Source organism: Bactrocera neohumeralis, chromosome 2, assembly GCF_024586455.1.
Source record: "Bactrocera neohumeralis isolate Rockhampton chromosome 2, APGP_CSIRO_Bneo_wtdbg2-racon-allhic-juicebox.fasta_v2, whole genome shotgun sequence".
Lineage (NCBI taxonomy): Eukaryota > Metazoa > Arthropoda > Insecta > Diptera > Tephritidae > Bactrocera > Bactrocera neohumeralis.
This window is the reverse complement of record NC_065919.1, coordinates 42,285,210-42,298,632: the sequence shown is the minus strand read 5'-3', so window position 1 is coordinate 42,298,632 and position 13,423 is coordinate 42,285,210. Positions and strand designations below refer to the sequence as shown.

The window sequence follows — 13,423 nt, the reverse complement described above, 5'->3', positions numbered from 1 at the left end:
AAAACATTAAGCTGAAAATCCATATCTCTGAACCTATCAGACCGACAGCGAGATCGGAAATAACCACGCCAACTTCCCTTACAACGAAATTTTAAATTCCATCTAATTATCCAGTAAGCAAATTAAGCACCAATGAATGTATCGTTTTGTATGTAGACCCCAGTTCCCAAAATCGAACATTTTATTTTAAAATATCGATCAATTCCCGAGCAATCTTACGGAAACTAAGATTAAATCCTTTCCTGATAACAGTATCTTTAACTAATAGCAATGTATCTTTTCGCTTCAAATGTTCATACTGAAATGTTGCATAAACCTTATCAATATCAACAACATTCCTTAAATCACAATGAAAATATTTATGTTACTACACACATACATACATACATATTACACACATAAGTTTATTTTCTTTGTTTATTTTCTCTTGCTCTTCTAATGTGCATCATTCACAATACGTAATCAGCTGTCAAAATTGCTTGACTACAGCTCAAGAAATAAGGAATTTTTTTCTTGAGCATTTACTTAAGAGCTGGAAACGGACCTATAAGACACAAAAACCTTTTGTGCTCTAACCCACACCAAGGGAAGCACAATGCGACATTTTGAGTTTTGTGAACGAAATGAAAGAAATAAAAGAGAATGGTGGGTGCATCCATACAACCAGAAGCGCGATTCAGAAAATATTATTACATACTTATTTGATTTCTGAACTGATAATGCATCGGAGAAAATTTCGAAATTTCACAACGATGCAGGAAGGATTAATAAAACATTTAATTTTTAAGCAAAATACAAACTACCGCAAAAGCAAACGGGTTTTTCTGTCTTGGCTTGTCTGTTTCATTCGGTGTGGGTTGCGCTATAGCTCAGCATGTATGTATGTATCAACAACAAAGACGGTTTTGTCGCATTTGGTGTGCGTTGGCTGCATGAAAGTACATACATATGTACATAAGAAGTTTGACAACAGCTCTTCAAACAAGTCAGAGCACGAGCATGCGTTTTCGTTTCGTTTCGCTACGGCGGAACGCACACCGAATGAAACAGACAAGACAAGACAGAAAAACCCGTTTCGTTGCTTATAGCAGCACTGTTGTTTTTCATAGGCAAAATTGCGCATTTTATTTGTGCTTTCATTGTGCATACAAATTGTTATAATGAACATTGACGCGGAAAAATTAGTGTTTTTGATCGAGGCAAGGAGCCCAATATTTAATAATAAAATTAAAGATCACAATAATAAATTAATAACGGAAAAACTATGGGAAGAAATAGCTACCGAAATGAATAGTGAAGGTAAGTTTATTTTAATTTATTTATACTATTTGTGCATACATCATACGTAATGTTGATAAGTATTTAAAAACATAGTGAAAGTCCCTTGTAAATATGTATAAAGTACAAAACTAAAAAAAATTAGATAGCGTACTTATTTTGTCAAGAAACTAATCCAGTGGTGGAGTTAAAATATGATAGAAACTGGTCACATATGTACGTAACGTGCACCATTGCCTTGTGTTTTCAATATTTTCATTTGTTGCCCCTTGAACTCAATATTCCATATCATCGCGTTCATTATATGTATATCACATGAAGCAAATGTTCTCGTTCCGAATCATATTAGGGGTTTTCAGACCGAAGCCTGTTAATTTGGTAATTCGTTAGTTGATACCTCGTTAAAAGGCTTAACTGTGAACATACTTTTTGTTCTACTTCTGTAGTATGATAAATTTTATTCCGAAACAGCTGATTCAATTTTATTAAAGAGTAAAAATGCCTCAACAAAGTGCAAAATCAAAAATTGTCAGTCATTTAATTGAAAATTATGTGGAGCAGATCAAATTTATTACTGGTAAGTACTTTAAATTGATGTACAGAGATGCAGGAGAACAGCTGATGTGATATTACCGAGTAACGAAACAATTATCAAGCTTGCCAGATGGATAGTTCGTTACTCGGTAGAACGATAGTCTGTTAATTACCGAAACTACCGAATAACGACTAACGAATTAACGAGGCTGGTCTGAATACCCCTATTATGTAAAGCACAAGCAGCTAATATAATAGTTTATACTTTATTAGGCGACAACACAATTTCTGTATGAAAAATTCGAAACTTATCTGCAAGCATACCAAATGCGCACTCCATGACTCATCTTGCTCTTAATAAACAGTAATTGTATATTCTTCGCTCATTCGTAAGAAGTTGTATGCATTTGCAACTTTCTGGACATAGCTTTTGGTTATGTGGTAAATTCAATTTTTTTGAATAAGTTTTTTTTCCAAAATGAGAGTGTTTGAAAACACCACTATCTCAATTTCGTCCAAAGTCGCCAACATCAACACAAATGAACTGCCCATATGCATCAACTAAAGCTTGTAAATGTTTTGTATGAAATTTTTTATAATTAAAATAATCTGATCCTGCTTTTGGAGGGCACTGTATTCTTATGTGTTTTCCATCTATAGCTCCTGCTTAATTAGTAGGAAAGTTACACATTTTTTCAAAGGAATCGGCTATAGAAAGCCATTTCGCAAAGTTGTGTTTTGGAAGGTAAAATGGTGATAATATTTTCCAGACAGCTTTTCAGGTTTCCCTAACAAAGTTTTCAATTGTGGAAGCCACACAGCGAGAAAAAGACAAAAGCGGCTTAAATGATTCCCTAGTTATCAAATTCCTTTATATTTAAATAAATTTTAATTTTTGTATACCCATTAATAATAACAATTTTAAAATTCCAAATTTTATATCTTGCAGTAGCAGCATGCAAAAATAAATGGATAAATTTACGGAACTCATATTCGCGATATTTGAGGGAAGAAAAAAACAAACCATCTCGATCGAGTGGTAAACAGAAGCGGAAGTGGTACTTGGCTGATGCAATGTCTTTTTTGAAAGAATTTGTACATCAGCATCGTGATATGAGCAGTATTTTACCTGTAAATAGCACTGACATCGAAGAACAAACTGCCGACATGTCGCAATATGATTTTACAGATGCAGTAAGTAACGACAAAAGCAGTCCAATACCTACGAAGAAGAGTAAGACATCTATATCTGAGATGATAGCAGGACCAATGATTGAGTTCCTAAACTCCAGAACGAAGCAGAAACCAAAAGAAAATGGAAATGAATTATTTTTTAAAAGTTTGCTGTGTGATTATGAAAAACTCTCCAGCAAAAGACAAAGACTATTCAGAATGTATATGCTAAATAAAATGAATCAATTTCAAGAAGAAGAGGAAAATGAATATTTAGGTACCTCAAAGTCATCGTCAGTCAAGAGATTATCTAATAAAATATATGAATCCAAATAAATATTTGTGTAATTAATAGTTTATATTTTCATACTGATCATGGTAAAATTTTACCAAAGAAGGGATTTTGAATGAAACATACATTGATTTTAAGTTTAAAAAGCTATTTGTTTTTATTTACCGTAGTGTTATAATTAATCTTTCCTTTTTTTTATGCTTTTGCTATAGTTTGTATTTTGGTTAAATATTAAATATTTTATTAAAGAAAGTTTTATTAAGTTTAATATTCGAATGTTGACACCTGCAACCTTGTGAAATTTCGAAAAATTTCGAATTTGTAATAATATTCAGAGCATCGCGTTTTCCCATAGAATCTGATCAAATTTGATTCGGAATTCTTCTTAGATTGCCATTAATCTTCTTGTAAAATTTTATCTTTACAAGCAATTCAGCGATTTTTACCATAAAAATTAACAAAGCGTAGCTTGAGGTTTTGGATTTCCATTGGAAGCAAAGCTACGGAACGTTACAACTATTGCAGAACTGTTTTGGTGAGTCTCCCACATAAGTATTTGAGTGGCACAAAGTATTCAGTGAAAGTAGTGAAGTCATCGAAAACTTGCCTCATTCTGGTCGTCCGTCCACTGCTGTTAATGACGATAACATCGAAAACGTTGAAGAAATAGTGAGATAGCAGAATCTCTCTCTTATAGATTATCTGAATACATTTTGGTTAACGATTTGGATATGAAGCTAAAAGATTGAATCTTTTTCAAAAACTAAGACTAGTAAATGTCCCAAACGAGATAGCTAAGAATCTAGCGAATGGCGCTCCAAATATGCGTCGGAACCGAAAAAAAATTCACTGAAATTACTGAAGGACATCACAGCCGAGTCTTATAGCAAGTGTATGAAATATTGGATGAAGCGTTTGCATGCTTGTACTTCTTCAGAAGCAGCCTATTCTGAAGGCGATTGATCAGATGGCATATTCAAACCTGGAAGGTTGATCAAATTGAAAGGTGAATTTTGTCCATTTCATTTCCTTCAAAGTAATCCCTCTCGCTGCAATACACTTATGCCAACGAATTTTGCAGTCATCATAGCACTTGGAAAAATCTTCCGTCCTGATGGCCATCAGAGCCTTCTTCGATTCAGCTTTTACATCTTCAATTGAGTTAAAACGGTGTCCTCGGAGTGGTCATGTGAATTTGCTGAATAGCCAGAATTTACACGAAGGTAAATCAGACGAATTCGGTGGTTACGGCACGATATTAGTTGAAAATGTGGCGAAATGATGGCGAATAAGCAATGTAGTATTAGATGGTGCATTATCGCACTTCTTTGTTCAATAAATTCAGACAGAAAAATCGAAGAATTCACTTTTAGAGCCTCACAAAACGACGCGTATCTCAAATACTAATGAATATTTTGACGTGAAATTCAGTATAGATGTCATTAACAGTACTACCAAATACCTACAAAAAATTTTCCGATTCGAAAAACACGCGAAGTATAAATTAAAAATTCACCTTTCAATTTAATCACAGTATTTTTCGGTGTTGTGATGGTGATGTTGTAAATAGAATTATTATGTTATGGTTTACAAAATTTAACTAATTTTTAAAGTATTAGCATAGGCACAAATAAAAACATAAATGTGGATATTTTTTTTACAAGTGAAAAAGTGAACGTATGATTGCAATTCGAAGAAAGCAGATGTATCTACTGAGCTTAAGACAATGTCTCAAAACACAGTATTTTGTTCGAACATGATAGCATTATCATTATCTCTACGAAAAGAAATAATAGTAACCTCCATATTTAAGTTGACTAAAATAAAATACTAAGCAGAATCGTGCAAGTTTTCTCATTAATTTGCAAGTATCCTTTGAACTGGAGCATCTCTTGCGCACTTGTCCCTCATTGGCAGGACTAAACTGTGTCTGGGATCCCTACGACATGATACACTGGAGGAAGTATCCATAGGTAGGCGGCAAAGTCTCTTGAAATTCGCGTCAAGCGCAGACATCTTAAATGATGACTTATCCTCTGGGACCTAGCAACTGAACTCCATCTAACATAACCTAACCTAAGAAAAGTTGTAGTAGGAGAAAAGATCCTTTTCTACAAGATTTATTTATTCACTTTATAATTTATTTTAAAGCTACAATTGCAAAGATATCAATTTTCTTTTCTTACTGTGCAAAATAAGCCCAAAGACACTTTAACAATGCCCTCTCTAAAGTTACAAGTGGAGTTCGCATTATAAAACTTTTGTTTGATAAATGTACGATTACACCGACATTAGAGAGTGAAAGCAAATATTGGCTGAATGGTAAATGCACAAGTACAAAAGAAGATACATAATTTATGAAATATTCAAGATAATAGAAAAATATGAAACATAAAATGCATTAAAGCGAAATTCAAGGCAGAACAAATAAGGAAATAAATACTCGTTATAAGAATGACAGGGGGGTAAAAATGAGAGTATGAGAGTCGGCATAGAACTCACAATATGAAGCATTATCATAGCCTGTATGCCGCAAATGTTGGCTGCCATATGTTTCACATTTCATATTATGAGCTGCCGCGGTGGAGATGTGGCAATTACGAATGCATGATGAGATCTAAACTACTCCGTAATCGATTTTTTTACTTTGTGTGAAAAAAAACGCATCCGAGGATTTTTAGGATAGTCTAAAACGGGCAATATTAGACGGTGATGCAATCTTCGGTTGTGGAAAATCAGGGAAGAAAATCAAAGACCGCTTGAACGCTTTACACGAAGAACCTTTTCCTTCGATGGCGACAGTCAAAAATTTAACGAATTACGGATTTCAAAGAAGATTTGAAATGCCACGCATCGAAAACGGCCATCGCAGAGGAAGGTGTGGCAAAAGTCCAAGAGCTCGTATTGAGAGATCGCCTACTGAAGGTCCGCAAAATGGCTGAGGGAATAGGCAAACGAAATAAAGGTCAACTGGTAAGCATTAGGGACCAAGGAACAGTAGTCGGACCGAATTTCATCCGCGAACAAACTCCGAAAAAGGAAAATACTGCACCATCGGACGGCCGTAAAGGTAATGGCTACCGTTCTCTGAAATTCACAAGATCGACTACCTAAAAATAGGAAAAATAGTTTGAGGACTCTACTAAAGCAATTATTGAGGAAAAAATCCAATTGACGAGAAAAAAACTTGACATTACCACGCAAACTGGTAAGTAAAACGAGCTCCAACCATCGAGTTCTTCAGATTTGGCCTGATGCGACTTTTTTATTCAAACTTGAAAATTTAGCTCTCATACTTTGCAAACCTCCAGAAAGCGTATTTTTCAGACAGGCTAAAAAATTTTGAGTATCGAAGACTGTAAAACGCAATTATCCTTAAATTTTCACTTATATTTTCTGGTGCACAATATTAGTAAGACGGGACTTTTGCAAGCTACATCTTATTTATAGAAATTGTACTATTATTCTTACGATTAATTGTGATTTGAAACTAAAAAGAAAAGTCTAAAAACATGAAGCCCTCCATAACTATAAAGTGGTATTAAAATTTACAAAAGTCACTCTCCAAAAAGTACCCACTGTGCGCCAGAAACTCTGCAAGTTGTTTCAAAGTTTTTATAAGCCACTCATCGATGTAACACGGCATTTGTATCAATGAAACAATATTCAAACCGTATTACAAGCACATCATAACAGCCAGATTTCCCAGACATCCGCCCAGATGTTTCCGCGTGTTAAACTGTGCAGAAAGCTTACTCGACTGCCAGCAGAAGCAGCGCAGAACAAAATTTCGAAAGTCGCATAAGGATATAAAAAAGAAACGAACAGACAAACCGCAAAGCCGTACATGTTCGGCAACAAACAGATCCAAGCAGCAAACGCAACTTTGACGTGTTGTCAGCGATTAAACTTTTCAATATTGTTTACACGCCTTGATGTATGCTTGCGTTTTGGGTTGTTCAACTTTTCGCTTTCTCCTGGCACAGACTCCAACACCGAGCCAAACATGTAGCGAAGGCTTACTTGTCTTTAATATTCGTTCGATGTTCTTTCTTTTCCCTTTCGATTCAATTTTCTACGATAAACTTTTGCATATAAAAAGTTTTCAAGGTTATTATGTGGTCTGTGTGCAATCTGAGTCTGCCTTGTTTTCTTACATTTAGTTAGCGCTGTTATGGCGTTGCCTCAGCTTTAACATTTGCCTGTGTAATAAAAATAAAACAAATATTCCAAGCCCGCTCTTGGCAAGCAACTAATAGCATTTTTGCACTAAGTTAAAATGGAAACAAAACGAAGCGGAAATCAGAAGAAAAAATGCTCGTGGAAGTGCGAAGTAATCGTATCAGATTTTTGGTGGGTACGCCCGATGAAACTTCTGGAGATACACAGCGATACGGTACGTCACACAGTGGGCATTGCAGGAGCGATAGCGGAGTTAAGTTCTATCAAAAAAACTAAAGCATTATCGACCACATGTTTTGAACAAAACTATCCTAAGCAATTAAGCACATTTGCACCTTGATTGGTTCGTTAATCACCGAAATTGCCGCTTTTGGGAGTCTGAGGATCCACATGTGATTGTCGAAAAACAAGTGCATCCACAACGTGTCACTGTTTGGTGTCGATTTTGGGCTGGAGGCATAATGGACCATAGTTTTTGGAAAATGTTGCTGGTCAAGCAGTGACTGTTACTCGATATCGCGACATGATAACACAATTCTTTTTACAGAAATTGTAAGATTATTATATGGCCCATTCGTGCTTTCAACAAGACGGTGCCACATTATTAATAATCTGTAAAACCTAATAATTACTACTAAATATTTAAACTCTTCTTCCGTGTAATCCCGAAAACACAACCCCGTGCACAAATGACCCTCAGTGACACGCAAAAACATAACATCTCCACATTCTTTTATAGTATGTGCATGAAGGATAGAGTCATGTTCACGCAAGTGAGGAAAGTATGATTGCCATTCACTTGGGAGTGGCAAGAAACGATTATTTTACACACGGCTCAAGCAGCTCACGACTTCCGGTTCTAGACCAAGTATCCTCTGGGTAGCCAAAGAACATCCGTTTGAAGGCAAGCTAAAGTGAGAAGACGAAACATCCCTCCACCGGGGTGGTGCGCTGGGTTTGGGAAAAACACCCCCCATGAAAAGAAGAAAACAGCCTCGATTGAGAGACCCCTCCTGTTGATGACGACCACGGCAAACGCAATAAGGATCACAATTTAAGGGCATGCACCTGGAATGTCCGGTCTCTAAATGGGAAAGGTGCCGCTGTACCGCTGCCGCTTGTAAGCGTGAAGGCTGACATAATCGCCGTCCAAGAAGTGCGATGAACCGGACAAAAACAGAGACGAGTTGATCCTTTTGGCATTTACTACATAAAATAGCGTGAATTCGGTATGGGATTCGTCCTGGGAGATAGACTCCGTCGCCGAGTTTTGGAATTCACCCCGGTGAAGTTCTTCAACAAATCGCTGATTTGCGTCCATGCCACGACCGTAGAGAAAGCCGATGCCCCCGCCACGATGTCAAAATCAAGCTTGGTGACTTTGACGCCGGGGTGGGCAAAGAATGTAACTTTGGCACAACGGTCGGTAAATTCAGCTTCCATGATGAAACATCCCCAATTGGGTTGGGACTGATCGACTTCGCCGGGGCCAAGATTCCAGCATAGGAAGATTCATCAAGCTACCTGGCTGTTTCCGGATCGAAAAGCTACCAACTAGATCGATCCTGTTGTGATGAACGGAAGACACGTCTTCAGTGTTTTAGACGTACGTCTGCTTCGAGGTCCTAACATCGGCTTGAACCACCATCTTGTTGCAGCCAAGATACCCACTGCTTATGGTGCAGAGGCATTAACGATGACAACATCTGATGGGTTGGCGTTACGAGTTTTCAAGAGAAAGGTTCTGAGAAAAATTTATGGTCAATTGCGGATTGGCAACGGCGTATACCGCAGTCGATGGACGAGATTAATTAAGCGACTGCGGCTCCGTTGGCTAGGTCATGTTGTCCACTCCGTTGGTAAGACCAGGTGTAGATAAAATCTGAATTTTATCAAATCGGTCCATGAATTATCATAACTACCATTTACTAAAAATATTTCAATGAAATTTATACACTTTATGAAAAGATGAAAACTAGTGTCGTATCGAAGAATTTTTTACTTTCGGTAAGTAACTGTTGATTTTTGCCCGAAACCCTTAAAAGTTTTCTGAAGTCGCTATTTTTTTAATTAAAAAAAGCATCGATAAACAAAACTAATTTTTTGTCCATATGAATAGTATAAATATACTATTTTCCGCCCATATAATTGATTTTATAATTAACATATGGGATAATATACATATAGGATATTTTATTGACTTTAAGTGAACATGTGTTCGGTCCAGCTGTTCCCACACCATTTTAAGTAAGAAATTTTTTCAGTGACTTCGTAAAACATATGAATATTGTTTTCCAATTTGAATTAAAAGACAACAAAAAATGCATAAACACAAGCTCCGGGGAGCAACAAATATTTAACCGCGAGAAAATAAGAAATAGAAAAACAAAACGACAAAAAATACATGTACTGAAATAACAAAGTCATATGATGTTAGTGGCTTCCGACTTTGCGCGCAGAGTTGAGGTTATGTGTGAGCAGAACTTGGTGAGCAGAAAAAACTGTTGCTACACCAGGGAGCAATTTCCAATATTTAAACAATAAAAAATAACTGACGGGCAAATAAACGGCGGGCGGACGGTTATTTTATGAAAGCGCCCTGTGGCCAAGAAGACTGTGCGGAAAGCAACTACAAAACAACAAGCCTGCATGTGGATGATGCACAAATAAATAATTATTATAAAATATTGACTCCTGTTACCAGTCTGATGCCGCTGATAGCGCCACCGCTGCAACTAACTAAACAAGTGCTGATTTATGGCGCTATCCGGTGCGATTTTAAAAATTACAAACACAACACAAGCGCAGCAAGTAACGAAAGGAAAATAGTAAACGCCAACAGGAAGTGCAAAATGAGGGGAAATGTAGTTTGCAAAATAGTAAAAAAAAATTGCACGTATGAGAAAAAATATAAGCTAAAAATCTAACAAAACACAAAGTTGTATGGTTAAAAAATATAAAAATAGACGCGGTTCTTAAATAAATGCCAGTCAGGAGGTGAGTGTGAGAACGCCAAAGCTGCAAGTCGTCACGGTACATGAAAATGAAACGAGTATCGTTGTTGTTGCAAACAAAGAATATAAAAGTAACGCACAAAGCAATGCGAAGTAATACCTTCAGTCACATCTCGATGGAGTCAGAGTACTCGCACTTTCTATGTGTAACGGACTAGTGGGTTGTTTTAGAATTTCTATGGAGTGCTTCCTCTGCTGAGGACTGGTTGGGCGGTTTATATATAGATTTATTACAAATGGCAACACCAACAACACATTCTTCACTGGGGAAGTTTGCCTGCTTGCGTTGGAAATTGCACTTTTCGCTTCGCCGAATTTTATGCTTTCTTTATTCACAATAAATGCCCTAAACCGCTTTCCGAAAAATATTGGCCACTGCCAAATAGTGACAAAAAAGTACCCGGAAATTGTAAACAAAACGCAAAATATTTCATTACTACTCATCAAAATTTATTTTGTCAAAACACTTCTGCCAACGACTTTTCCGGTCCTCATACACTTTTCATAAGCACTAAGCCTCAATAGGGCCAAATAAAACTTCTTATCGACGTCTGTCTCTCCGAAACAAATTCATAATGCACCAAACCACGAATATCGAAAAAACAGTGAGCATCACCTTGATTTTTTAGCGGCTTTGTCGTGTTTTTTTTTTTGGTTTTGGCTCGTTTTTTCCTTACTTTCCGATGATTGTTGAATTGTTTGCATTGGAGTTCGCACGATCAATCATGTCTATGAGACCAGCTTACGGTACTCTTTTTGGCAAAATAAGCTTTATCGGAACGAGTTGAGCAAGAACGCGTTCCAAAATCATTCGAAAGGACTCGTGAGAGATGTCGAGGTTTCTTGTCATCACTCTAACACTTCCCTGATGTTTTCCATGCACCATATCACTTTTCACTTTTTTAATATATTCATCAGTTGAAGAGGTCGACGGTCGTCCAAAACGAGGCATGTCTTCAACGATCTTTCGACCATCTTTGAAGGTCTTGTACCACTTATAGGCTTGCGTTTTTGATAAAACTGATTCACCGTAAGCCTTTTCCAACATTCGCAATGATTACGCACACGAAATTTAGTTAGAAATTGAAAATTTGAAGCAAATTCTATGTTCGATATTTTTATCCATCGCAACACACCACATACTTTTTCTTAAGAAATATCGAGTTTGGCGTTAAATTTAAATAGAATTGATCTAAACCTCATATCTCTAATATAATGGACTCCTATTCTCCGGTTGATGTTTTTCACAGAAACCAAATATATTCAATTTAGCTTCTTCGGTTGGGTTTATATTATAATATATAAACATATTTATTTTGAATTAATCACTTTAATATAAATATCTCGGATTTGAAATTTTAGATTTGACTCGATTTTAGTTTTTCTTAAAAATATATTTTTTATAGAAAACATAAGGCATCTTTGCTAAATACATATAATAAGATAAGCTCGAATGCTCTTAGATGCACGATAACAATCTATGCTACAATCAATCAAATCGAATAAATGAGATTACTAATCCGAATCAGTTTAAAGCGCTCAATAAATAAACTGTAATCTTGATAAGAAGTTATTCACTTTTATTTAATACTTGCTTGTATGTATACATACATATGTATGCACATGATTAAGAATTCTCCAAAGACGCGATAACATTTATAATTCGCACAAATCAATCATGCACGTCAATCAGTGGAACTAAAATGACTCGAAATGCTTTTGACAGGTATTTCAAATTCTGTATTTGTTGTGCTTATCAGTGTATTTGTATGATGAGTACATTTGGTCGTTTGGCAGCGTGAAGCTCACCGCATGTACGCCACCATTTATACATTTCCTCCACCACAAACTACTGTAAATCAAAGATCAAGTAATAGTAACGAGGAGCCATAAATACCGATGAAAATCAAATCGAAAGCGGAAATGACTATTTCAACTTTGACTTTCTAGAGACACTAAACTGTAACTGTAAGTGGATTGTCGGTGGCATTGCTTCCACATATGTATAGGTCGGTAAATAGATGCATTTATGTATGACAACATGCTCAACTGGCAACTTGTAATTAACTGTCAAAATTATGACAGATGGGTAAAAAAAAGTTGACTTTCACATAGTTTAAAAAAGTGCCAACCAGATTTTGTAGTCGAACAACGAAATAACGTTCAATCAAAAGTTGATTTGGTAGATTTTTTGTACAGAAATAGATAGCTTTACGAACTACAAGGTGTCTCATGTACAGAAATAGAAAGGCTTACGAACTACAAGGTGGCCCATGTAGTGTTTTCAGGCATATGCTATTTCGGTGTTGGCGTCTTTTCCACCGAAAATCTGTAGCAAGAGTTTTCTCGAAAGGACAATTAAAAACATTAAATTGAACGATATTTAAATCGGATTATCAATTTCAACAATAGCCTACTTGTAGAAACCTTTTGTTTTCACCGTATAGGCTGAACATAAGATGAAGAAACAACTCATGATTCAAGCCCTTAAGTTAAATATCGTACAAATAATGCGATAGATCCTGAAATCGCCGGTCTTGAAGAACTCTTGCATGAGATATTGGGAAAAAAATACGGACAAGACTGAAGTCATAAATCAAAATTAGTGCGAATATTGGTTCACAATTTGGTCCACCCTGTAAATACATGTATGTGCACGTAAATATACGCTCATCCATGCCAATGGCTTGTATTAGACAGCCATAAATACAGTACTCTCTCTCTTACTTACCGCAACGGAGTTCTTCATATCGGCTATAGCTGACGCAAATTCCGAAAAATGCAATTCCGGTAAGTAAATTATTGGCGCTAATAAATCACCAGATCTACGACCAGCTTCCAACGCTTTCGTTTCCCATTCTTCGGTGTTGGTGAGTATGGCACCGTGGAGTTTGCCCGTTGCTATGCCCTGCAAGGAGAAATCATATTTTTATTTAAGATAATAATTTAA

At 36.3% G+C, this 13,423-nt stretch overlaps 2 protein-coding genes across 3 annotated transcripts in view; one reads left to right on the top strand and one right to left on the bottom strand.

The window, feature by feature from the left end:
• LOC126751268 (probable aminopeptidase NPEPL1) overlaps positions 1-13,423 on the bottom strand; it is a 39,258-nt gene that overhangs the window by 7,085 nt on the left and 18,750 nt on the right. For both annotated transcript variants that reach the window (XM_050461388.1, XM_050461390.1), the window contains exon 4: positions 13,205-13,381. In XM_050461388.1, coding sequence (XP_050317345.1) covers positions 13,205-13,381 — 177 coding nt within the window. The remainder of the gene's footprint in view (positions 1-13,204; positions 13,382-13,423) is intronic.
• Positions 759-3,423, top strand: LOC126751299 (uncharacterized). The gene is made up of 2 exons (XM_050461456.1): positions 759-1,299; positions 2,762-3,423. Exons 1-2 carry the CDS (start codon positions 1,161-1,163, stop codon positions 3,319-3,321), a joined length of 699 nt encoding a protein of 232 aa, XP_050317413.1. The 5' UTR covers positions 759-1,160; the 3' UTR covers positions 3,322-3,423.